The 23490-nt window shown below is 47.1% G+C and overlaps 1 protein-coding gene across 7 annotated transcripts in view; it reads right to left on the bottom strand.

Annotated features, from left to right (window-relative positions):
• The window catches only part of DDX4 (DEAD-box helicase 4), a 1965714-nt gene that overhangs the window by 1471193 nt on the left and 471031 nt on the right, over positions 1-23490 (bottom strand). For all 7 annotated transcript variants that reach the window (XM_078675096.1, XM_078675100.1, XM_078675101.1 and 4 more), the window contains exon 6: positions 6433-6480. In XM_078675096.1, the coding sequence (XP_078531222.1) occupies positions 6433-6480 (48 nt within the window). The remainder of the gene's footprint in view (positions 1-6432; positions 6481-23490) is intronic.

The following is a 23490-nucleotide window of genomic DNA, read 5'->3' as shown; positions in this document are numbered from 1 at the left end:
CAATCCCAGATTGACTGGGCCAAGTGAGACAGATGTGGAGACTTGGTTCCTCCCTGTTTGTTCACGTAGTGCATACTGGTGGTATTGTCTGTTTGGATAAGCACCGACTCCCCGTGAACTACAGGGAGGAATGACTTGAGCGCTAGGAAGATCGCCATCAATTCTAGCCTGTTGATATGCCACGTGCGTTGGGGCGGAGTCCACTTGCCCTTGATGGAGGCCCTGGAGATGAGCCCCGCACTCTTCCAAGGAGGCGTCCGTCGTCAACGTAAGATCTGGTGCGTGAACGAGGAAGGACATTCCCATTTCCAGATTAGTTGGCCGCACCCACCAAAGCAAGCTCTCTCTCATGTTGGCTGTGACTGCAACTAGGTCGTTGAAGGACCCGGAGACCTGACGCCACTAAGTCCAGTTCTTCCTGAATGGGACGGGTGCGCAACCTGCAATTTGGGATCAGTGCAATATAAGATGACGCCATTCCCAAGAATGACTAACATTCGAACAGAAACGGACTGTTTTCTTCGAATGAGGGAGACCAGACGAAGGATCTTCTGACGTCGCTCGTTCGAGACTAACGCTTTCGAGAGATTCGTGTCTAGGATCGCTCCCAGGAAGGTTCTGGTTTGCAGAGGTGCAAACTGTGACTTTTCGATGTTGATGGTCAACCCCAAGGACTGAAAGACTTGCTGGCAAAGGCGAGTGTCCTGACATAGCTGATGGTGGGATTGAGACTTTAGAAGGCAATTGTCCAAATATGGAAAGATTTGAACTCCTTGTAGACGCAGGTGAGCCACCACAGGGGCCAGTACCTTAGTGAACACACGTGGAGCTGATCGCAGCCCGAAGGGCAGAACTTTGAACTGAAAATGCATTGATCACACCTTGAAACGCAGGTACTGGCGATGTTTTTTGATATTTGGGACATGAAAGTATGCGTCTTGAAGGTCTACGGTGGTCATGAAATCCTTGCTGGATAGAAGACGCAGGATTTCCAGTAACGTCAGCATGCGGAACGATTAGGACTTTAGGAACTGGTTGAGAGCCCTCAAATCCAGAATGGGTCGCCAATCTCCGGTCTTCTTGAGTATGAGGAAGAATCGAGAGTAAAACCCCTTCCCTCTTTGATGTTTCGGGACTACTTCGACTGCACCTTTTAAAACAAGAAGACGGACCTGATAGTAAAGCTCCTCGAGATGTGGAGGAGGCGGGCCACGAGGTGGAGTACAAGGAGGAATCTCTACGAACTCTAGGGTATGACCCCGTCGTACAATGTCCAAAACCCAGCGGTCCGAGGTGATCGAGGACCACTGAGAATTAAACAGAGAGATTCGACCTCCAACAGTTTGAGGGTGACAAAAGTCATTGGCGTTTAGGATTGGATCCACGATAAGAAGACTTTCCTCTGTAGGGTCTGGAGGGCTGCTGACGACATTGCTGATTGGGCGTGCAACGTTGGCCGCTCTGATTGTAGGAGCGGTATTGCTGCCCACCTCGAACGTTGAAAGGTGTGCCGTGTCCGCGCGCACCTCGAAAGGACTGCATCCGAAATTGCAACGTGCGCAAAGACTTTGCCGTATCAGTGTCCTTCTTAATGGACTCCAGGGCGTCATCGATCTGGGATGCGAAAAGCGATTCCCCATCATAGGGCATATCCAGTATTTTGGATTGGACTTCCTGCCGGAAGGAGGTGGACTTTAACCAGCCAAATGGAACCCTGGACGGAGTCTGCCTCCGAAGGCATGGAGAAAACAATCGCTGGCCCCGGCAGTGAAAAGAAAGTCGTCGCAGCAGCGGAGGGAAACTAGGAGAAGTACACAAGCTCGTTCCCAGCCTAGGTTGGGAGGTATAGGGGTGTGCTTCGACGAGAATCTACAAGATCTAGAGACCATGTCAGCAATAATTAAATCCCAATCAGACAGACAAAGTGGCTCAGAATATGGTACGGACAGCACGGACGAGGGCCTGCCATGACCTGATTCTGTATGGTCCGCAGTGAGAACTGAGGGGATGAGATGCCCGATAGGGGTCTTATCTGGACCCCCACGGTAGCCCTGTTAGATGCTTATGTGGTTTAACTCTTACACTGCAAGCATAAATACTGAAATTTCCCGACACATTCTACAGATGATGTTGGCTAAATCTTTCACAAGATGTAACATTGAAAAGTGTATGCCACTCCTTATACCGGGGAGTGGGAAGGGAACAAGAGTTGCTAATGTAGTATATGAATGTCATTTTCCTCCTTGACAGGATGGGACAAGGTGGACAGCTTGAGGATGTAGGGACCAGAGTCTTGAGGCCGCGGCAGTGTTGCAGGTGTTTTCCCTGATCCTGCCATGTAGTGCAGTTCCCTAGCATAGTATCTTAGCCGTTTCTTATTTAGATCACTGGTCTGATCACAAGTAAGACATTGGGTATAGGGCGGGAACTGCAGGTTTACGGGGAAGTTCTGTTCTTGTTCCAGCTTTACGGGGTATATGACCGCTCATGTGAAAGGATGTTGAATAATGTGGCATGGCAGTGCCAGTGTCCCAGGTATAAAGAGAGCCTTATCAATCTGGACGCCTGCCGAACACTATGTGTAAGGCGCTCATCGTGATGTACCGAATCCAGGCAAGGCAGCGGAGACAGCTCTCCATGTTAAATATGGATATTAGGTTACTGAGTGGTCTGCTGGCTCTCAGCAGCTCCCATACTTGCCCAACCTTATGCACGGGGTTCAGTACGGGTTCAACCCTAAGAGGAGCTCTATGTATAATCAATGCAGACTGTTCCACGTCATCCGTGCCCCAGCAATACAGGCGGGTCCTTATGCGCTAGCACTCCTTGAAATAGAACAGGCGTTTGATTTGGTTGTGTGGGGGGTATCTGTGACAGGTCTTGGACAGAATGGGCTTTGGGCCCAAGTTCATTTTGTGGTTTAAGTTACTGTACACAGATCCAAGAGCAAGGGTCCGGATGGGCAGCTTCGTTTCATCATCCTTTTCATTACATCATGGAACAAGACAGGGTTCCCTCTGTCGCCATTGCGATTTGCGCTGGAGACGGTGGAAGCCCTGCCGCGATGGAGATTGGAATCCTGGGGAATCCCAGTGGGAGATAGCACACATAAGAAGTCATACGCTGACGATGCTCTGGTGTACCTGTCCCAGTGATATTGGCAGCCCTATCAGAGTTTGCAGGGGCATATAGACTCAGTTATTGCCCAGAAGGCTCACTTGTTGCCACTTGGAAGTCTGGCAGCAGTGGACCCCACGACACACCCTATACTTGAGCTGTCATGGAGTCCAGAGAGTGTATGTTATCTGAGCATCAGGATTGCTCCTGAGATGCAGCAATTCCTGGACTTGAATATTGGCAGAGTAATTATCGGACTACGCGCCTCGGTCCAGTTTTGGAGAGATTCCACCCTTACACAAACGGGAAGAACGGCCAAGGTAAAAATGGTGGTGCTACCCAGATGCCTCTGTACCCTACAGGGAATGCTATGAGATTCCCCAACGCTAGTTTTGGGAACTGGCTAGTATGATAATAGAGCTACTATTGGTAACAAAACGGAAGAGAATAGGACTGACTATGTTAAAGCAAACATGGCAACGGGGGGCCTCGAACATCCCAATATTGAACTGTATTACGTGGCAGTCCAACTTCGATATGCAGTCCATTGGTTCGATGAGGAAGACAATTGGAAGAGGTTGTTTGGAGACCCAAGCAGGAATTATTATCTTCGAGTTCCTCATGTATTGTGCATAGAACCCGAAGAAAGTATGCATTTTTGATCAGACCCTTATGCGCGAGACGTGTCGATTTGTGTACTTAAACCATTTGCGGACATAGCGAAATGTCAATACAGAAATGTAAAGAGGGGTGTGGTGTCCTGTGCGATCAACGCCTTGGAGGGGCAGTTCATTACGCGAGATGAAGCAATAGACTCATTCGTCTTAGATCATGAACAATACTTACAGTACAATAAAGTATTGTCTACATCACACGAGATTTGGGATAGCTTCCCAGCTGAACCCATACCTTCACAAACAATGAACAGGCTACTACATCTAGCCAGGGGACAGAGACTTATAACATCTCTATAGAGGACCTACCCGAAATAACCCCAAAGGCACACAGCAGGTGGGAAGACTGATTGGGGTATGAATTGACACCACGTGACTGGCGCAAGATACATGTGGAGTGCATAGTGAGTTCAAACGCACGCTTTAAACTCATACAGTATAATTTTGTACATCAGTTATATCTCCGCGCAAAATCCCTGCATGCTATCTACCCTTCCCGATCAGACAGAAGCCCGCCATGTGGTGCGTCACATGCAGAGTTTCTGCATGTGGTGTAGATCTGTCCAGGTCTAGCATCCTCCTGGAGAGAGACGCTGCAGAATCTAAAAGTGGTAACTGAGTGGTAGATCGAGGACACCTCGCACAAAGTGTTACTAGGCTTACTCCCAACCCATGCATAAAAAGAAATATGTATGCTAGGCTTTGTGCTGACAAAGAGGCAGATAGCCATTAAATGGGTGAACACTCAACCATCCAGTTATGAGGAATAGCTGCGAAATAGGTCTGGGTGGCCAGTGGCTGAGAAGGTCAGGATGAAAAATCAAAGCCAGGATGAACGACTGGAAAATGACCTGGTAGCGTGGAAGCAGATGCTTATGGACTTGAATAGGGGTAAAACGGAGTCTGAGGACCATATTGAGGATGTATGACAAGGGGTTGATTTGAATGACATACATACAGGGACACCTGGTCACAAAGGGATATTGCATCCACAAAGACTAGCTAAACCAATAAGCTAAGATATATACACGATACAGAGCAGAGCTGTAACACTGCCACATCTCCTCCATTAATGGAAGTAAAAACTTCTAGCAACAATACTTGAGCTGCAAGGGGGGTGGAGGGAGTTGAGGAAATGTAAAAAACAAAACTCAAACAAAAACTATTGATTACTTATCCGGACACTTCTTGTAAGATGTGCCATGAGTAAGATAGCTCATTACATTGACTAATCGATAAAACACAATTTTACCTGTAACTCATAAAATACTTTTAATACAAAACACAAATACACCTACAAACCCAAATAAAAGTCTCCCCAACCAATACACATAAATACCACTAGAAAACATGATACTTTCAATTGCAGATTCCTTACTTTGGAAAATTGCCCCATGCAAAAGACTGGAGCTGAACAATTTTGAGTGCTGCTCCCGCATGCAGCTAGATGCGTCAATTAAATACTTGCATTGCAAAGGATTAGGGATAATGTTGTAACTTCCACTCCCCATGGTTCTGCATTACGTTGCTCTCTTCCATACTTTCCTTCCTCTTTCTCCTGTGTCACTCTTTCCCCTGGGGAGTTCACAAATTCTCCTAGAGGACTCTCATCAGTCCCACCAGGCCCTTGCTAAGCAGAAGGTTACTGCACTTTTATTATATACTCTTCTTCATGTGTCACAGAAAGAAAATCAGGATCATAATGAAGGTTCTTGCCATATCTTCATTTTTTTTTTATAGAAACATAAGTCAATCTATTGTGAAGACACCTTGTCTTTCACACAGTTCCCTTTTTTGTGGCATGGGACCTTTCATTATAATCCTTTGTATATACATCTAGACACAATACAGTCAATATTCCTTGCCATAAGTCTTTCATATTGCATACGAACAAAACAAAATTCTTATGAAGGCAAAGTAGCTTTAAAAATAGTACAACAAAAGAATTGCATATTCGTCCGGATCGAATATATGAATGCTGTGTTAACATGCATTGTCCCATTATTTCAAGACCTAATGCCTTTGCCAAATATTTTGCTGTAAATTACATTATGTATTTCCCACAAACATTGGATGTTCTCAAATTCAGCCATCCATGTCTTTAAAACCTGCCTTGCTACCTAATGAGATTGATCACTTAATTTATGAACAGCAGATATTCAGTCAACAAGAGAAATACTGAGGGCTAACTCAGTTTGACATTCGTTTAATAGATTCCAATTTACAGTATGTGCTATCCATTGGTATAAAATTAATTTTAAACAACCTGAAGTGGATACAATTAGTTTTAGGCAGTCACTCCACTGCAGATTGAAAAAAAATAATGTTTGTTAAACAGTGGAGTGGTGATTGGTCAGAAGGGATACATTCACCATTTGAGTTGCCTGATGCATCCTTAACTAGCCCGTGGAGAGGATGCAGTTTGGAGAGGGATAAGAGTTGTATCATATTTGTCAGGTAAGTGGGCTGGGTGCCACCGCACGGGGGGTGAGGTATATTTTTATCCATATCTTTGTCAAGGTTGCACTACCACATATTGACTTGGGTAACCTTTGTTCTACCAGTTCAATGGCTAGATAGGAATATGCAAGACTAAAGACGAAAACGGTTTTTCTACACTGTATACTGCAACTATCCTTACCTTTTGCATTTTCTGATCCAGAATCTTCATTTCTGCCTTTGAATCCACCTGTTTAAACACGTCATTAATTTACAAACAGAGAGATTAAGGATTTTTATAAAACTATTTTAGTATTAATTTAATGAAAAACAAATTCATCAAATTAAAATATACTCATTAACCATTAAGTAGTAACATGTTTATTTACCACTTTAGGTCACTTCTGAAAGCTGCAAATAACAGGGAACACCACAATTACCCCTTTACAGGCTTAAAACTGCACAAATACAACATTCAGGCTCATTTTCTTATTCAAAATAAGAAAATAAGCTACTTACTTGTACTGTAGTTCTCCAGTATTGGAATCTTTCATAGATTCACATGCTTGAATCATCCCTCGTCGTCAAGATGGTAGTCCCCAGTACCTTAGAAAAGTATTTTCTGATTTTCTAATCACTGGTGCGTACGCGCAGCACTGTACTGAGAGGAGTAAAGGTGAGGTTCCCAGGGGAGGTGCGAGGGTCGCATGCCAATCTAAGAAAGATTCCAATACTGGAGAACTACAGTTACAGGTAAGTAACATTTTCTCACTCCAGAATTGAAACTTTCATTGATTCACATGTTTGAATCAGAGTAGAGCAGTAGACTCAATCAGGGCTCAAAAACAAAATTGCAGAAAATTGGAAAGGAAATGGAGAGTCAATCACAACCAAGAGCAGGAAATGTAATATTAAACTTCACTGAGTGTGTATAAAAAAATGATCTTAAAAGAAAAAAGTATCTACTTTAGTCGGAAAATAGAGGCTAAAAACTCCAGTAAAGAACTGTTCACCACTGTTAAAAAATTACCCAAACAGATAGCGACAAACAGGTTTCGATCAGCTCTGATTTCTTTAACATCTTAGGATAATTTTTCATAGATAAACGGACCACGGTATATGAATCATTCAAATCAACGGACATACAGCCTCCCACATTATTAAACCCAGAACTTAGTGACGAAATATCTCCAACAAAACAGAAACCACTGTTTCGATTTGCCACCTTCACTAGAACAGGTACTGCAGGCGGTTATGAACACTAAATCTGGTGCGCTAGTGGACCTGTGTCCACCGAAAGTACTGCATGTATTCCCTTAACTGCTAAGCGAACAATTGGTTAGGCTTATGTCCCAAATAGTGAACTCCAGTCACTACCCAGATCTGTGGAAATCTACATCAGTACTACCACTACTAAAGAAACCCAACTTAGATCCACAAGAACCAGGGAACTACAGACCTATTGCAATACCACCTTTCGGTGCAAAGGTTCTGGAGAGATTGCTGAACAAACTGGCCCAATTTCTCGCAGAGACTAATATCTTAGACCACTCTCAATACGGCTTCCGAGAGGGACACGGTACAGAAACCACCCTGCTTATGGCAGTTGAAGAATTCAGGAGTGTACTTGATGCCGGAGGGAGGGTCTCCTTGATCCTGTTGGATCTATCGGCGGCCTTTGACGCGGTCAGTCATGATACACTCCTGGGTCGACTTGCAGAGGTCGGAGTTCATCCAGCTGCAAGAAAATTGCTCGAAAAAGAAGAACAAGGGGACCCTACTCACAAGGGAAACCAGGGTAATTTAATTTTTTAAGAAAAGACAGTGGTTCCTGTGGAACAATACTTATTATTTACTAATGGTGCAAATAGAAAAAATTGCATATATGCACAGGGAATGAGTGGGATGTCAGGTAGAAAGAGACTCAATTACACTGGGTAGAGTTATTCAATGATTTGTATAGTGTCAAACAAAAATAAGAAATAGAAATTGATTTCAGAAAAAAGTTAAACAATAATTATTTAGTCTTGAATTGTGTCTCAAGTGAAATTGTGAACCAAAGCATTTTGAAAAGATTTGTTAAACAATATGTGCACGGTTTCAGATAAATTGTGTTATATACAGAAAGCGATCAATTGCTCTTTACAAATACATAACATCTATAGAATGATAGAATGCCAGTTCTATTGGTTCGCTTTTCTCAATGTCGACGGCGTTTCGACCCTAACATGGATATCGGGTCTCTTCAGGACTTAGGATGTGTGGGACATCTAGGGAAATAGAATTGTATATTTTTAGATTTTAGGAATCTAAGACCAAACTGTAGTTTAAGACAAAGGTCTTAGAGAATGGTGGGCTGGAATTTACCTGGTCAGGGTTTCTCAATATAGGTGGCGTGCGTGAGAGCAATGTGCAGGTGAAGGTAAGAATAAAGGTACTCACTAAGAAACCCAGCCGATTACTGCTATAGAGACTTCTGAACTCAAGACCCAGACCCCAACAAGTCCCCACTTACTTCATCATTTCTCTGTTACGCATCGCTTTAACAGTACAATTATTTTGTAGCATGAGGGGAACATTATCAACAATGCTCGGGCACGAGTATGGGAGCAATTTTTGCACCAAATTTGGCAAATATATATATGGACTACATAGAACAGACATTTGTCCTAAACAATAACAACCCCCTACATGGCAATGTTAAATGCTGGCACAGGTATTTGGATGACGTTTTCCTGATCTGGAGGGGCAGTGAAATTGACTTCCACAACTTTATATTGTACCTAAACACAGTGCAACCACACTTGACCTTTACATCCACTCTACATAGGTCTAATATAGCGTTCCTTGACTTGAACATTAATTAGACACAGGGATAATCAAATCTATACCACCCTACATAGGAAACCCACAGAGCGCAACACGCTATTATCCTATAGAGGTCAACACCCCAGGGCACTCAGATGGATTACCCTTCGGGCAATTTCTGCGTATTCATAGAAATTGCTCACTTAAGGAGGACTACATGCATGAAGCGGAAATTCTGAAAACTAAGCTACTGTCCAGAGGATATCCAAACAGGGTAGATAAAAAAGCATTGAAACAGGCATGGCACTGCCCCCGGGAAAAACTTTTGGAACCCAAACAAAAGAAACAACTAGATAAAATTGTATGTGTGACCACTTTTGGTATACACACAAATGAAGTAAGAAAACTAATCACAAAGAACTGGGACATAATTGAGAGCTATGACCCAGAAATGACAATCCCACTCTCTTTGCATATAAAAGAGGCAAAAATATAAAAGATCACCTAGTCAGAACCTCTACTGAGATAACCAGACCAAAGGCAAATCCATTGGAAACAACATGGGGCCTACCGGAGGTCAAGGGCCATCACAAATGTGGGAACTTTCTACCTGACATCCCACTCATTCCCTGAGCATATATGTAATTTTTGCTAATTGCACTATTAGTAAATACGTATTGTTCCACAGTAAACACTGTCTTTTCTTAAAAGCAAGAAAATTGCTGGTGTCGTTCCTGCACAATAGGACTTTTACAGTCGAGTTGTGAGAAGCAAAATCCAAACCTTTCAACTCCCCCTGTGGTGTTCCACAGGGATCTTTGTTAAGCCCCAATCTTTTTAATTTGTATGTAGCGCCTTTGGCAGGAATTATTAGGACTTATGGATTCCTTACGGTCTCGTACGCAGACGACACCCAAATAGTGGCCTCAATCGCAAACACCACAGATACAGTAGATAAATTTAAACATTGTATGATGCAAGTCAGCCAATGGATGCAGAGAAACTGCCGGAAACTGAATGGTGACAAAAGTGTGGTCATGCTACTAGGATCAAATAGTGAAGTCTGGTCTCCGGGATGGTGGCCAGCTAGTCTTGGCAACTGTCCATCCCCAGTCAACGAAGTGAAAAATCTGGGTATGACACTTGACAATAGGCTAATGTTCGACGCCCAGACTAATAAACTAATATCCATGGGGCGGTAGAGGGCGCACTGCGGAATGGCTGCCTGTTGAGACAGCTCCGCCGGTCAAGCTCTTGTAATGGCCTTGTATTAGCGGAAAGCTGTGTCATTTTGCCGTGAAACAGGTTAAAATGCGAATCGGAAGGTGCACAGCTCCTTCGGAAGATGAAGTTTCGCGCTGAAATGCGCCACAGACAACGAAATCAACTTGCTCGGCCCGGGCTGCGAGAACCACAAACAATATGGTGGCCGCCTAATGAAGACACGGAGATAACGGCAGTGGGAGAAGCTGACTCACAAACGCGGCTGATGCCGAGTCGGAGCCGCATGCAGCGCGGACACCATATATCTGCTTGTGATCTCCATAATGGCCGTGCAAATAAACTTTAAAACTGAGGCCCGAGGATAGGGTTTATACACCACGCAAATCCCTACAGGACCAGCAGCGCTTCCGCAGGCATAAAATGGCGGAAATAACACGAGCATCCACATCAGAAACAAAGCGCTCGGTAAAGCACTATTCCGCTGCCGCTTATGCAGTGCCCAAAGTTCAGCTCTAAGTGTCTGCACACGCTTGGAATTTGCTAATACAAAACTGGTGGTGGGTGCTACGAGGCCACACAGTGCAGTGACCCTGAAACGTGACCTGATCGTAAAATGGCGGCGACTATTACAGCGCGCCCGGATGCCTGGGCATAACACGAAATAACGGCGCTGTCTGGCTTGCCGAGGAGGTGCGCGGGGAGGCAGAAAGATGAATGGTATGCTCGGATCCATCCTAGTGTATAATGAGAACATCAGGGCCTGGTCACAACAGTTCACTTTAAAAAATTGGCGCGTGAAACAGCGAAGCGAAACTATTGCACCAAGATAATCCGCCCTGCTGTGCAGTCTGGCTCCAGGACAGCCCATACACCACGGCCGGCTGGTGCCATCATACATGACGCTCAGGACTAGCCCAAATTGAGGACGTAAGTGCGAACCACACCTAATCACTACAATCATAAACGTGCTGAATGCCCTGGCACGCACTCGACCTTCCCAGTCAGTTTGGCGTCCTTTGGCACGTTATAGCGTACGGAACCCTTTGACGTAGGCGCAAAAAAGTGAACAATCGCTGCAGTCAACAAGTACAGGCACCCGTAACCATGGGGAAGCCAGACAAACAGCAACCCAAACTCACTTTCGAATCAAAGAAATCATCCAAAGATGCGGCGTCGCATTCAGATACAGAACTTGACCAGGGAGCAACTTCTAGTAGTACCATGGAGACTGTCCTTAAAGCAATACAATCTAGTCTACAAGACATTAACGGGAAACTCAAAAATCTGACCCACAAAGTAGATTGCATGGCTGCGAAACTAGACAAACAAGGAGAATGTCTGGATAACGCGGAGGTCCGCATTGCAGCGGTGGAAGATGAAACAAACACTACTGCTGGCAAATGCAAGGGAATGGAAAAAGTACTGGAAGTAATTAAGAATAAGGCCGAAGATTTGGAGGCACGATCACGCCGCAACATACGAATAGCGGGTGTGCCGGAATCCATAGATACTGGTCGGATGGAGAAGTATGTGGAGGACATGCTCCGATCAGTGTTTGGGGAGAACAGTTTTTCCAATGTACTAATTGTGGAGCGCGCACATAGATCCTTGGCACCGCGTTCACCTCCCGGTACCAGTCCGCGCCCAATTATCGAGCGGGTTTTAAATTACAGGGATAGACACAGCACTCCGGTTGGCAAGAGAGAAGGAGTAGTTTCTGTCCTGTAACTCCAGTTCTGTAGTAGGGGTATCTCGGTTATAGTCATAATCTAGTGAATAGTCCCGCCCAGGTGCGTGGACCCCGGGGCAATCAAAAATAATCTCTTTAAGTTGTCAAAAAATGCAGAACTACACACAGACACTTAAGAGAGAATTTAAAGACCGATAATGCAGCCTATATCCACAGGCTACACTGTCCAGTACTTCAACTAGAAATTCCACCAAAGATCCACAAACAGCACAGTCTGTCCAGATTTCTCCACAGAGAAAATCCTTGCCTTTACCAGCAAAACCCTCTGGAATGATAAAGAGGGAGGAGTGGACAGACAAGCCCCATAGGCTGCCATTATGTGGCTCAGAACAGGATACTGTGCCTTTAGGAGAACTTTCCAGAACACTCAGTATCCCAGAATGCACTGCAGGTCCCATTTACTTTCAGTTCTTTTTGAAGGCGTAACACGCCAGACCTGTAGCATTCCTTGTGAGAAGTTGGCCTGATATATGATGCTCACTAGTTCTAGTGATCACCTTGTATCAGTCCAAACAACCCTTATGGTGATTGGTTGTAAGTCAACCTTATAGACCAGCTATCCTAATGGTAGCATGGACAAAGCAGTCTTAGGCTAAACTCTTTTGGCATGTTAAGCCAGCTGTTTTACCACAATATAACCCCTTGAATACCAGATGAAAGGACACCACACAGGTTGTTATGAATATAAACAGTATATTTATTAATAACAAACACCTCTGAACTCTTTATTAGGTCAGAGGGCTAAGCACATGACAATCTCTTAGGAAAAATACGATAAGTTGCACAAAATTACAATGGTGCCCTAGGGGCACGGCAAACCATATACTAAGTAAATGGGTTAAGGAAATCGATAGAAGGAATGCAGCTGTCCAGGGGCTGTAGGACCGCTGGGACTACGCTATCCTAACTTCAGGTAAGAAATAGGAGGCCCACGGGACGCGGGTGCAGAGTGTGAACTCACACGCGGGATGCGTAACAACGTCTATGGACAGTACAGATCAAGAAAAAGGTAAGTGCGGACAATCCTGACTAGGTAGGACTAAAAATACTGTTAATCTGGACACTAGGAGTCAAGCTACCCTTGAGCACCGAAATGCTCTTGTTACCTCACCCACGGGCTGCGGGTGCATAGGTGCGAAGTCGTGTCGGGTTTCTGCGTTGAAGTCAATGGAGCCTGAAAGAAAAGATGCTGCAGACGACCAGGAGGAAGATGTCCGGTGTGATCCAAGGGTGGATCAGAGATGCTGAAGACCTGAAAGCAGAGGGGACAATGTTCACAGTCACTAGCCAGTGACGGGAGTGGAACCAGGAAGGAACCAGATGTCGTCGTCGCGATCAAGTGAAGAGTGGATGCTTGACTCTGCAGCCACGTGGACCAGGAGGCGTCTTCGACGACCAGGATGGAGGCACAAGCTGTCCCACGCAGGCTCTCGCTGTCGGCGGTGTCTGTTCCGGAATCGACATCAACAGGCCTTGGCAAAGGCAACCCACGCGGTGAGTGGAAAAGGCGTCTGGTGCGGACTAGGAGAGTCCGGGGTGCCCCTCTTTTGGAAGGGAGCAAGGGCCAGTCTGGAGCAACCAGACCAGCAGCAAAGATTTCAAAGTTCGTCATCTAGGAGGCCACTAGCCAGCCGGCAAGTGACCAGACAACGCGTCGAGCAGCAAACAAGCCGTAGGGCCCCACGCAGATCTCGTGGATGCTGGAGGGCTGGTCTTTGGTGCAGGGGCTGCTCCGGGCTGGGGCTTCTCAATCCCCAAAGCACTTGGTCGCGTTTACCTCGGGAGGCGTGCTGGAAGCGAAGGGCAGTTTCTTCCGAGATGGCTGGTCCCACGTGTCTCGTCGCACCCACGGGTGTCAGCTGTGCTGCAGATGTGAGTTGAGGTCGGAGAAGTCTGGGAATCCGGGTCTCGTCGGGCTCTGAAGTCTGGATCCTGGAAGAAAGACGACAAAGGGAAGCCGCTGGACGCTTGATGGTGCCTGCAGTTGCAGGGTGGACACTTCTTGCCCAGAAGGGAGATTCTTCAGTCTTCTGTGGAGCAGACGGTCGAAGTCCAGAGTTTCTTCTTGTAGAGTAGTTCAGGATTAATCTAATTTGGAATGGGACCAGCTCCTACCTTTATCCTGCTAAAGGGGGCTGTACTACGACTAGGTCCCGCCTATGGGTGGGACCAGGAAGGGGAGTGGGTTACACCCCCTATCCTTTGTCCGGTTTCGCGCAAGAGCCAGGGCAGGGATGCCCCAGCAACTGGTTTGAGCCGGTGTATGCACAGGGCACCTTGTGTGCCCCAGGCATGTCTCATTCCTTTCAGGCCTGTCCTACCCAATACACAAAATCCTGTCTGGGGTGGTGCTAGCACCTCCCAAGGCAGGAAACCCTTTGTCCAAGCCTCCTTTGCTGGAAGGACTCCCAGCAGCAGGAGGTCAGACTTGTGTCTGTGGTGGCAGCATTCATTTTGTGATGCCAAGGCTCGAGTTAACTTTAACCGGGGTTCTCAGTTACATACATGTCGTGTCCCTCTAGAAGGGTGGAATGCTACCCCGTTGCCAGAATTGGCGAGGGGGTAGTATTCCAATTCTTACGACACCTTACTCGACATGTTTTGATAATGTTATACCAGAGTTAGCATTCAACCACGAGGTTGATAATGCACTTAAGAGTATATGGTATAGCGTTATCATGGAACAGCTATTAGGACTTGGTTCCGCAAGCTGCAGACGGGCTCAGCTCATGCCAGAGCACCATCTCACATAATTCCAAGCACTCTGCCTTCAGGATTGTTAAGGCCTGTAATAGGAGTGACTGATAGGAGGATATGTGTCCATTTTAGGGTTAGCTATAGGTATACTATATCTACAGCAAAGGGTGATTACACCACCTTGCCCCAGCTGTCGTGCAGCCAGTTGTGTCAGTTTTAGATGGCCAGCCAGGGGTGGTATAATACATGCTTCAGCCCCTGGTAGGCCATGGGTACACCTATGCCCTGGGTACCTAAGGTACACTGTACAGGGACTGATAAGGTGACTCAGTATCCAATTAGTTATGTACCTAGGGCACATGGAGTCCATTTTACAGAGAGAGCAGGAAGCCTGGGGTCCTGAATAGCAGGATCCCAGGCCAACTAAGTCAACAAGCATTGGCATTGCCAATAGGTCTCGCTTGTGGGACCTTATAAGTATTTAGTTTTGCAGCACAATATCCGATTATGCAACAAGGATATTGTGCTGCAAAACTAAATACTTATAAGGTCCCACAAGCGAGAACTATTGGCAATACCAATGCTTGTTATTTATCCAATACATTAAGTGCTCTCACGCCGTGGATCAGGTTTAGGCTAAGACCGCGCTACATAACAATTAAATACATAAAAAGCTCTACAAAACAGCCTTTGAGAGGCATCTACGGCTATGGACTTTTCGCCATGGCAGCCGCCCCAGGCAGCCTGTACTTGGTGGCATAAATCTTTTTTACGGATACCGCGCTGTTTCACAATGTGCTCACAGGTCTCGTGCTGACACTTCCTCCGCGCGGCGAAGCGTTACGTCACCAGGACACAGCTGCAGGACAGGACACTGAAGAGGAGGCGCGCGGGAGAAACGAAGATGGCACAGAGAGAAGTAGAACCGGGGACAATAAAAGACACAGATGTGAGGTAAAGAGGGGGTGCCAGATAAAAGTGTGGGATGAGTAAGTAAGTGAGAGGGTAGAACGCAGATTAACATACAAACGAGAGCCAGAGTGAAGAGTTAGAGAACAAGAGGCAGGGGAACGACAACTTATCTAGACAGACGGAAAAGGAGAAAATACACCAAAGGGAGTACAGGTGTTAAGGAAAATAAGAGTGTTATAGACGATAAAGTACAAACATGAATAACTAGAGAAATCAGAAGAGATGGGTGGAATATTGAATACATGGGGAAGCATGGAGACTAAGAAAAGGAGACCAAGAAGCAAGGAAATGGAAATTGAAATAAGAAGAATGAAACTAAAAGGGGAGGAGAAGAAAAAGGTGGAAGCGATGAAAAAGAAGAATCTGGGAATATGGAAACAGGAGAAAGAACACGCAAGTAAGAAAATAAATATATGCACACTTTGGCAGTCCCCACAAAAACGCAATTAAAAGCTGACACGAGAGAGCAACAACAACAAAAATGCAGAGCGGGAAACTGAAAGCATGATTTAATTAGGGGAGGAGAAGCGGCAGAGCGCACGCTGGGCGAAGCCCTTTGATGTGCTGTGCGGCAAATGGAGGGAGGCTGATGCGCGTTCATGTTTGAACACGTGGTTCAAATGAACTGCATGAAAACGCCAGCAAAAAGCTGGTGGTTTCATGATGTTTTCGCCACTTGAATTCTCGTTCCGCTCGATGCGCATGCGCGCATCGATAGGTCGCGAGACTCAAAACCAGCAAAACACTAGGCAAAAAGTTGGGGGTAACCATAGTCCGATATCCACCTTCCTACATTACTCACATGAATATTTCTCTCCACCGGGGAGGAGGGCGGGCGCTTATGACTAAAAGATTCCCCTACTACAGAACTGGAGTAACAGGACAGAAACTACTCCTTCTGTAGTAGGGGATCTCTGTGTATAGTCATAATCTAGTGAATAGAATAGCAAGCCCATCCCCACAACAAAGCGGCGGTGGAGAAAAAGAAGAAATACCACTACTGTGCGAACAGATTTTGCAGCGAAGCCTGCCCAACCTGAGCGTCTGTCCTGGCATCAGTGTCCAGACAGAAATGCTTAGCAAAGGTATGGACCGACTTCCAAGTGGCTGCCTTGCATATTTCTGCAATTGGAACATTACGTAGCAAAGCCGTCGTGGCAGCTTTGCCCCTGGTGGAATGAGCCTTAGGTTTACCCCCTAAGGTCTTATTAGCCTTCTTGTAACACAATTGTATACAGGACACAATCCACCTCGAGATGGACTGTTTTGAGGTAGCAAGACCAGTCCTGACTGATCCATTATTGATAAACAATTGGTCTGACCTACGAATATCTTTGGTTTTATCCAGATAAAATTTCAACACCCTCCTGACATCCAGGGAATGCAGAGACCTTTCCGCTGGAGATGAGGGATTCTGAAAAAAAACGTAGGTAAAGTTAAGGTCTCATTAACATGGAAATTAGATATAACCTTCGGAAGATATTTAGGGTGAGTACACATAACAACCTTAGCAGCATGAAATACAGTATACGGTTCTTGGCAACAACGCCTGAATTTCACTCACCCTGCGGGCCGATGTAATGGCCACGAGGAACGCCGCCTTCGAGGACAGGTGCTGCAACGAAGCCTTATGAATAGGTTCAAAAGGCTCCTTCATCAATCTGGACAGCACCACGTTCAATTCCCATGAAGGCGAAGGAAGCCATACAGGAGGGAATACTTTCTTCAAGCCTTCCAGAAAATCTTTGATCACAGGGATCTGGAAGAAGGAAGTCAGTGAAGGGCATTTCCTGTAGGCAGTCAGCACAGCAAGATGAACCTTAATGGAATAGACATTAAGGCCAGACTGCGCCAAATGTAGAAGATACGGAAGGATGACATCTTCCTTACACGTCGTTGGGTCATAGTTCTTGGACTTGCACCAGATGCAAAATCTCTTCCACTTGCAAGCATAGAAAGTCCTAGGGGAAGGTCACTTACCCTCCTTCAGTATGTCCATACAATCTTCTGGTAGATTCAAATGGCCATATTGCACTATCTCAGGAGCCATGCCGCCAAACTCAAAGACGAGAGGTTGGGATGCACCATCCGCCCCCCATACTTCGTGAGAAGGTCCGGCCGGCACGGCAGCCGTATGTGAGGAAGGAGAGACCTGTGAAGCAGGTCCGTGAACCACCAATGCCTAGGCCATTCCGGGGCGATCAGGATCATCCGCGCCCTGGACTGGGACAGCTTGATGAGCAACGCCGGAATCAGGGGAATGGGTGGAAAAGCGTACAGAAAGCTGTCGACCAGTTGATCCAGGGATGTGGAATTCCTATAGCCCGACGCCCAGGACCTTGGCTCATAAAGCTCTATATGGGTCAGGAGCCAAATACCTCCGGAAAAGGGTAGCTTTTTATCACCCTCCAAGATCTCTGAGGTCTGGATCTTTGTTTCTTGCGGCGGTCCCCCGGATTAAGAGGGCCCGCATAGGTGGCCGCTCTTTCAGACTGCTGGCACCCCAGCTCTGGAATTCTTTACCATTGGCGCTGCGCAGTACATCCAATTTGTTGATGTTCAGGAAGGGCCTCAAAACTTGGCTTTTTTCTATCTAGCTTCGGTTTCTTAGGCGAGTCTGTATCTTTCTGCTGTTCTCTTCTCTTTGCCCTGTTTTTTAACTGTGTTATGTTTTCAGTATGTAGTGAAAAGCGCCGGGACACTCTTTGAGTAGCCGTGCGCTATATAAAACAATTATAACATAACATAACATAGCATATGGTTTGGGGTCAAGGGCAACAAGTTTTCATGTGTATTTTGTCCTTGGGACAAGTAAGCCTAACCCCCTGCAGCACAAACATTTTGGCTGCCAGTTTGCAGTACCACATTATGGATCAGGGAAGGGCACTGTCAGCAGTTAATGTAATATTTTTGCACATATGCTAATGCTGTTCAAACCTGTATTTATGGTTCATTAATCTAAAGCCTTTATTATGAGGGTGGGCACTCTAAGTAAATGTTGTAAGCTTCAAATGCACTACTGACAGTGGTTCCAGTATAAAAATGTGTACACGTTTTCAAAGTTTAGCAATATGAGGATATGTATAATGCTCGCAGAATGCTCTGATTTTATGCAAATATTTGCAGAAGCTTGAAAGCAAGATTGATGATTCTTTGCTTTAAAAAAAAGTCATAAAAAATGAAAGTATGAAAAAAACAGTTTGCTTAACTACTGTAAAATTTCAGGTACCATTTCTTTGCAGCATCATTTAGGGACATGTGTTGATGCATGCTAGTATCTCCCAAAAATATTCATAGTGGAAAATACATGTAACCAGTTTCAATAACATTATGGCAAACAAAAAGAAACAAGCATTGGCAAAGTCAGCAGGTCTGAAATTGCTGGTTTTGTCAATGTGTGACTTGTTTCGGCATGGTTTTTGTAAAACCTTATTTGTGTGGGAGCTTCCGGCCCTCACCTTTATAACAAACAATAGCAAAAGCTAAAATAGTTTTTTCGGTCTAAAAAAACACACACTGCCTCAGTAGTTTCTCGCGTTGACCAAAACTACTTTGTGTGCTCATGTGCTCCTTGTGAAAGAGCAGAATGCTGTCACTCATAGTGAAGCCAGCCGATACAGAGAGAGAGAGAGACAGAATTATAACAAAAGGTCACGGTCAATGCGAGACCAAATTAGGGGTCCAATTATTAAACAAAGTCTCAAAAGTGCACCCATTGTGTATGTCTTTGCATTAAGTGCCGCTATACGGCTTTCTTGAATTCCCAAGAATTTACAGAAGTAGGATAAGAAACAGTACTCCTAGAAAATATTTGTAAACTGCATTTTAGTATGAGCAAATATGCATGTGTAGATTTGCTCATGCGAAAATCTGAATTTGCAAGTTGACTTTCCCACTAACCACTTTTTTCCCCACCAACCACTTTTTTCCCCAACTCTGGAAGAAGGTTTGTGTCTGCCACTGTCAGGAGTAACTTTCCAACATTTCTCAGTATGGGAAAAGAATAAAGAGTTCTTGAAAACCAACAAAACATGCAAGTTAGTAGGTTTGCACAGACTCAAAAGGGCATTCTAACCTTGGAACTATTGCTTACCACTACCTTACTCTCAAGTATGTAGATCTGCAGAAACGTGGCAACATAAGGGTATTGCACGTATTTAAATACTACTATGGTATGAGCCCTGGCATAATCAGAGAGGCTATACCAGAGCGCTTGTATAATGAGATTGCTGCCATAATTTGTCGCTGCACTACATTGCACCAAAGGGGCTAGTGGATTTTGTTACAGGACAAGTAGATTTATGAAGCAACCTGCCCCATGGACACGTAGATATTTTATTAAATTCCACACCCCTGTGATCCATAACGCATTCCCCAGCGTCCCCTGCTGGTAGTACCTGGAGGCGAAGTCTCGGCATTTGCTGTTTTCGGCGGTGGCGAACAGATCTACGTCTGGAGTCGCCCACCTTGCGAAGACTTCTCCTAGTACTTCATCGTTTATGTCCCATTCGTGGTTTTCCTGAATCAGTCTGCTCAGTGCGTCGGCCTGAACATTCTGCACACCTGGTAGATGGGTAGCCGTTATGGTCAGTCCTCTGGCTAGAAGCCAACGCCAGGTCGCCTGCGCCTCCTGCGACAGTGCGCGATCTCGAACCCCCCTGCTTGTTGAGGTAATACATCGTGGTCGTATTGTCCGTCTGTACAAGCAGAGAGTTGGTCTGGAAGGACGGATGAAAGTCCTTCAGTGCAAGTGAACAGCTCTGAGTTCCAGGAAATTGATGTGATACGTGGACTCCGTCTGGGACCACGTTCCTTGTATCAGAGTGCGCACCCCCCCCCCCCAGCCGTGGAGAGACGCATCCGTCACGATAGTCTGTGTGGGAATGTCCTTGTGGAAGGGAACCCCTCTGAGGAGATTCTCCGCTGAGCACCACCACGACAGAGACTGAAGAGCATGCAGAGACAGTCGTATCTAGTCGTCCCAAGATCCTTTCCTCTAATCCTCCAAGCACTCCTGCAATGGTCTCATGTGCAGCCGTGTGGCGTGAGGAAGATACAAGAGGCCATCGACCCCAGTAGAGAAGACACCGTCCTCACTGTTGTAGATGGAGCGGTCATAAGAGCCTGAGCCTTCCGAAGGAGTGATAATCGTCTCTCCGAAGGAGACCCGCTTGCTGACAGCGTATTGATGGAGGCTCCCAAGTACTGTATGCACTGGACCGGAGTCGGGACAGACTTGGACATGTTGATGTGCAACCCCAGCTTGTTCAAGAGAACGCACGTCTTCTGAAAGTGTGCTTGAGCTTCCGAGAAGGAGGAGGCCTTGATCAACCAATCGTCCAGGTACGGGTAGACAAACACCTTGTTCTTCCTCAGGTGTGCAGCTACCACTGCCATGCACTTCGAGAATGTTCTGGGCGCAGACTTCAGCCCGAATGGCACTGCGGTTTACTGATAATGATTGGCGTCGACTTGGAATCGCAGGAACTTCCTGTGTTTGTGTGCAATGGGCACATGAAAGTATGCATCCTGTAGGTCTATAGCACATAGCCAGTCTCCCTGTTGCAGCTGAGGATAAATCTGATGCAACGACAGCATGCGAAATTTCTGTGCGAATCCACTTGTTTGCTTGTCGCAAATCCAGAATGGGCCTGAACTCATTCTTGTCCTTCTTGCGAACCAGAAAGAACTGGGAGTACAGACCTCTTCCCCTTTGAGACCGAGGTAAGCCTTTTATCGCCCTTTCCCTTAACAGGATATCGGCCTCCGCCTGGAGCTCAGCAGTGAACCGAAGACTGTATCCATTGCAAACAATATTCAGCACCCACTTGCCCTCAGTAATTTTCTCCACTCTGCCAGAAAAAATTGTACGCTCCCCCCCCCACCGGAGTGGGTAACAGATGTAGGGGAAGTAACCGCTCAGGGCCTAGACCCAGCCGGGCCCTTGTTTGCCGTTGCGGACTGCTGGCCTATGCCCTTCTGGCGCTTCTGGAAGGGCCTCCGGAACTGCTGCTGCTGTTGCTGCTGTTGCTGTCCCGAAGCCTGTCCTCGCCCTCTGCCTTACGCCCTGAACCGTCTCTGGAACGGGCGGTAGGTCTTCTCCTTGGGCTTCTCCAACCCGACAGCCGTTAGGGTCTCGGCCTCCGCTTTCATGCGGGCCATTTCGTCGTCAACATGCTTGCCAAACAGTGTCTCCCCCGAGAAAGGCAGGTTGGCCACCCGTTGTTGGGCCTCTGGCTTGAGGGATGTAAGGAGAAGGCAAGCGTGGTGCTGTTGGTTGACACCATGGCAATATCCATGCGCCGCCAGAAGAGACATCAGCAGCCACGCTCATTACTTGGTTCGATACTAATAGTCACTCATTGAGAATCTCTTGGAAGTCCTCTTTCTTCTCTCGAGGAAGGAGCTCAGCGAATTGCTGGAGGGACTCCCACAGGGCTAGATTATATCGCCCTAGCAAAGCCGCGGCACTTGCAGCCTTCATTGCAGTAGACCCCGTCCCACAGACCTTCCTGCCAGCCGAGTCTAACCAGCGGGGTGGTGGCATGCTGCTTCCTAGCAGCTGTCACTATGACCGAGTCCGGTGGCGGATCCATCCTGAGAAAGGCCGGGTCAGAATCCGGAGCCCGGTACTTCTTGAGGAGCCTGGAGGGAGCCGCCTTCGTCACGGCCGGAGTGAGAAACAACTCCTTGGCGGGCTCTACCAATCCTGGTACCAGAGGCAGCAACGGTCGAGACAGGTGCTTCTTATGTAGCTTCTCGAAAATCACGGACGTCGTGGGCACCGTCACCGTGATGGCCAGCTTAGCTGCACCCGGTCAGTAGAACCTCTTATAATGGGACGACGTCGTCGACCGGCGATACCCTCGTCCCCGGTAATTCCGACAAAGTCGGCGAGTAGTCCCTTGTCCTAGAAGAACCCGTGTGGGATCTGGACCTGCGCCTCCTGTGGCGTCGTCTTGATCTCGTTGATGACTGATGACGACTCCGCGATCTCTCCCTCCGGCAGGAGCGAGAGCGCGATCTCCTTGGCTTCGGACGCTCCACAAGTCTCACAGGAGCAGGGGACTGCGGCCTGACCAGGAGCCTCGGCTGAGGGGTCCCCTTATGCGGCGTCGGGTACCTTGGTAGTGAAGCCGTCCTCGGCGGAACCACAGGCGGTTTAGAACGAGGGTGCAGAGGCTGGGAATGAGTCCGCGGCGGAGGTTCCTTGGGCAAGGGGGGAGTAGGGGTAGTCGACCTCGGCTTAGGAGGTGTATATACCTCAGAGTACACAGATCCCTGTGACTCCCTTTTCTTCTTAGGTGGAGGCGACGGAGAGGCCGTGTCTCCTATCGGCGAACGTCGCCGGCGCGCCTCAGCGGACCCAGAGAAATCCCTGGCGCCAGAACTCCTTCTGCGCTTCCTTGGCGTCGAAGAACGTCGTCTCAACGCCGAGGAACGCCGTCTCAACGCAGAGCGCCGCCTCGACATCGACCGGCGCCATCATCTCGACGGTGAGCCTCGCCTGGGCGTCGAACGTCTCCTCCGCGACAGTGATCGTCGACGTCGACAGCCTCCTTCTTGACGTCGACCGTCTCATCCTCGACTTCGAGCGTCTCCTCGATGCCGAACGCCTGCGAGTCTTCGACGTACTCAGACGTCGAGGATCTCCTCGACGCCGATCTCATCCTCTTCGCCGACGGCGAACGGCGGTGTCGCCTCGACGGTGAGCGCCGACGCCGGGCCAAACTCTCTCCACGTCGATGACTCCACGACACCGATGACAGCGAGGACTCAGTCGACGGCGATCTCAACGGCGGCCTGGTC

Source organism: Lissotriton helveticus, chromosome 2_1 (assembly GCF_964261635.1).
Source record: "Lissotriton helveticus chromosome 2_1, aLisHel1.1, whole genome shotgun sequence".
Classification (NCBI taxonomy): domain Eukaryota; kingdom Metazoa; phylum Chordata; class Amphibia; order Caudata; family Salamandridae; genus Lissotriton; species Lissotriton helveticus.
This window is presented reverse-complemented; position numbering and strand designations above follow the sequence as displayed.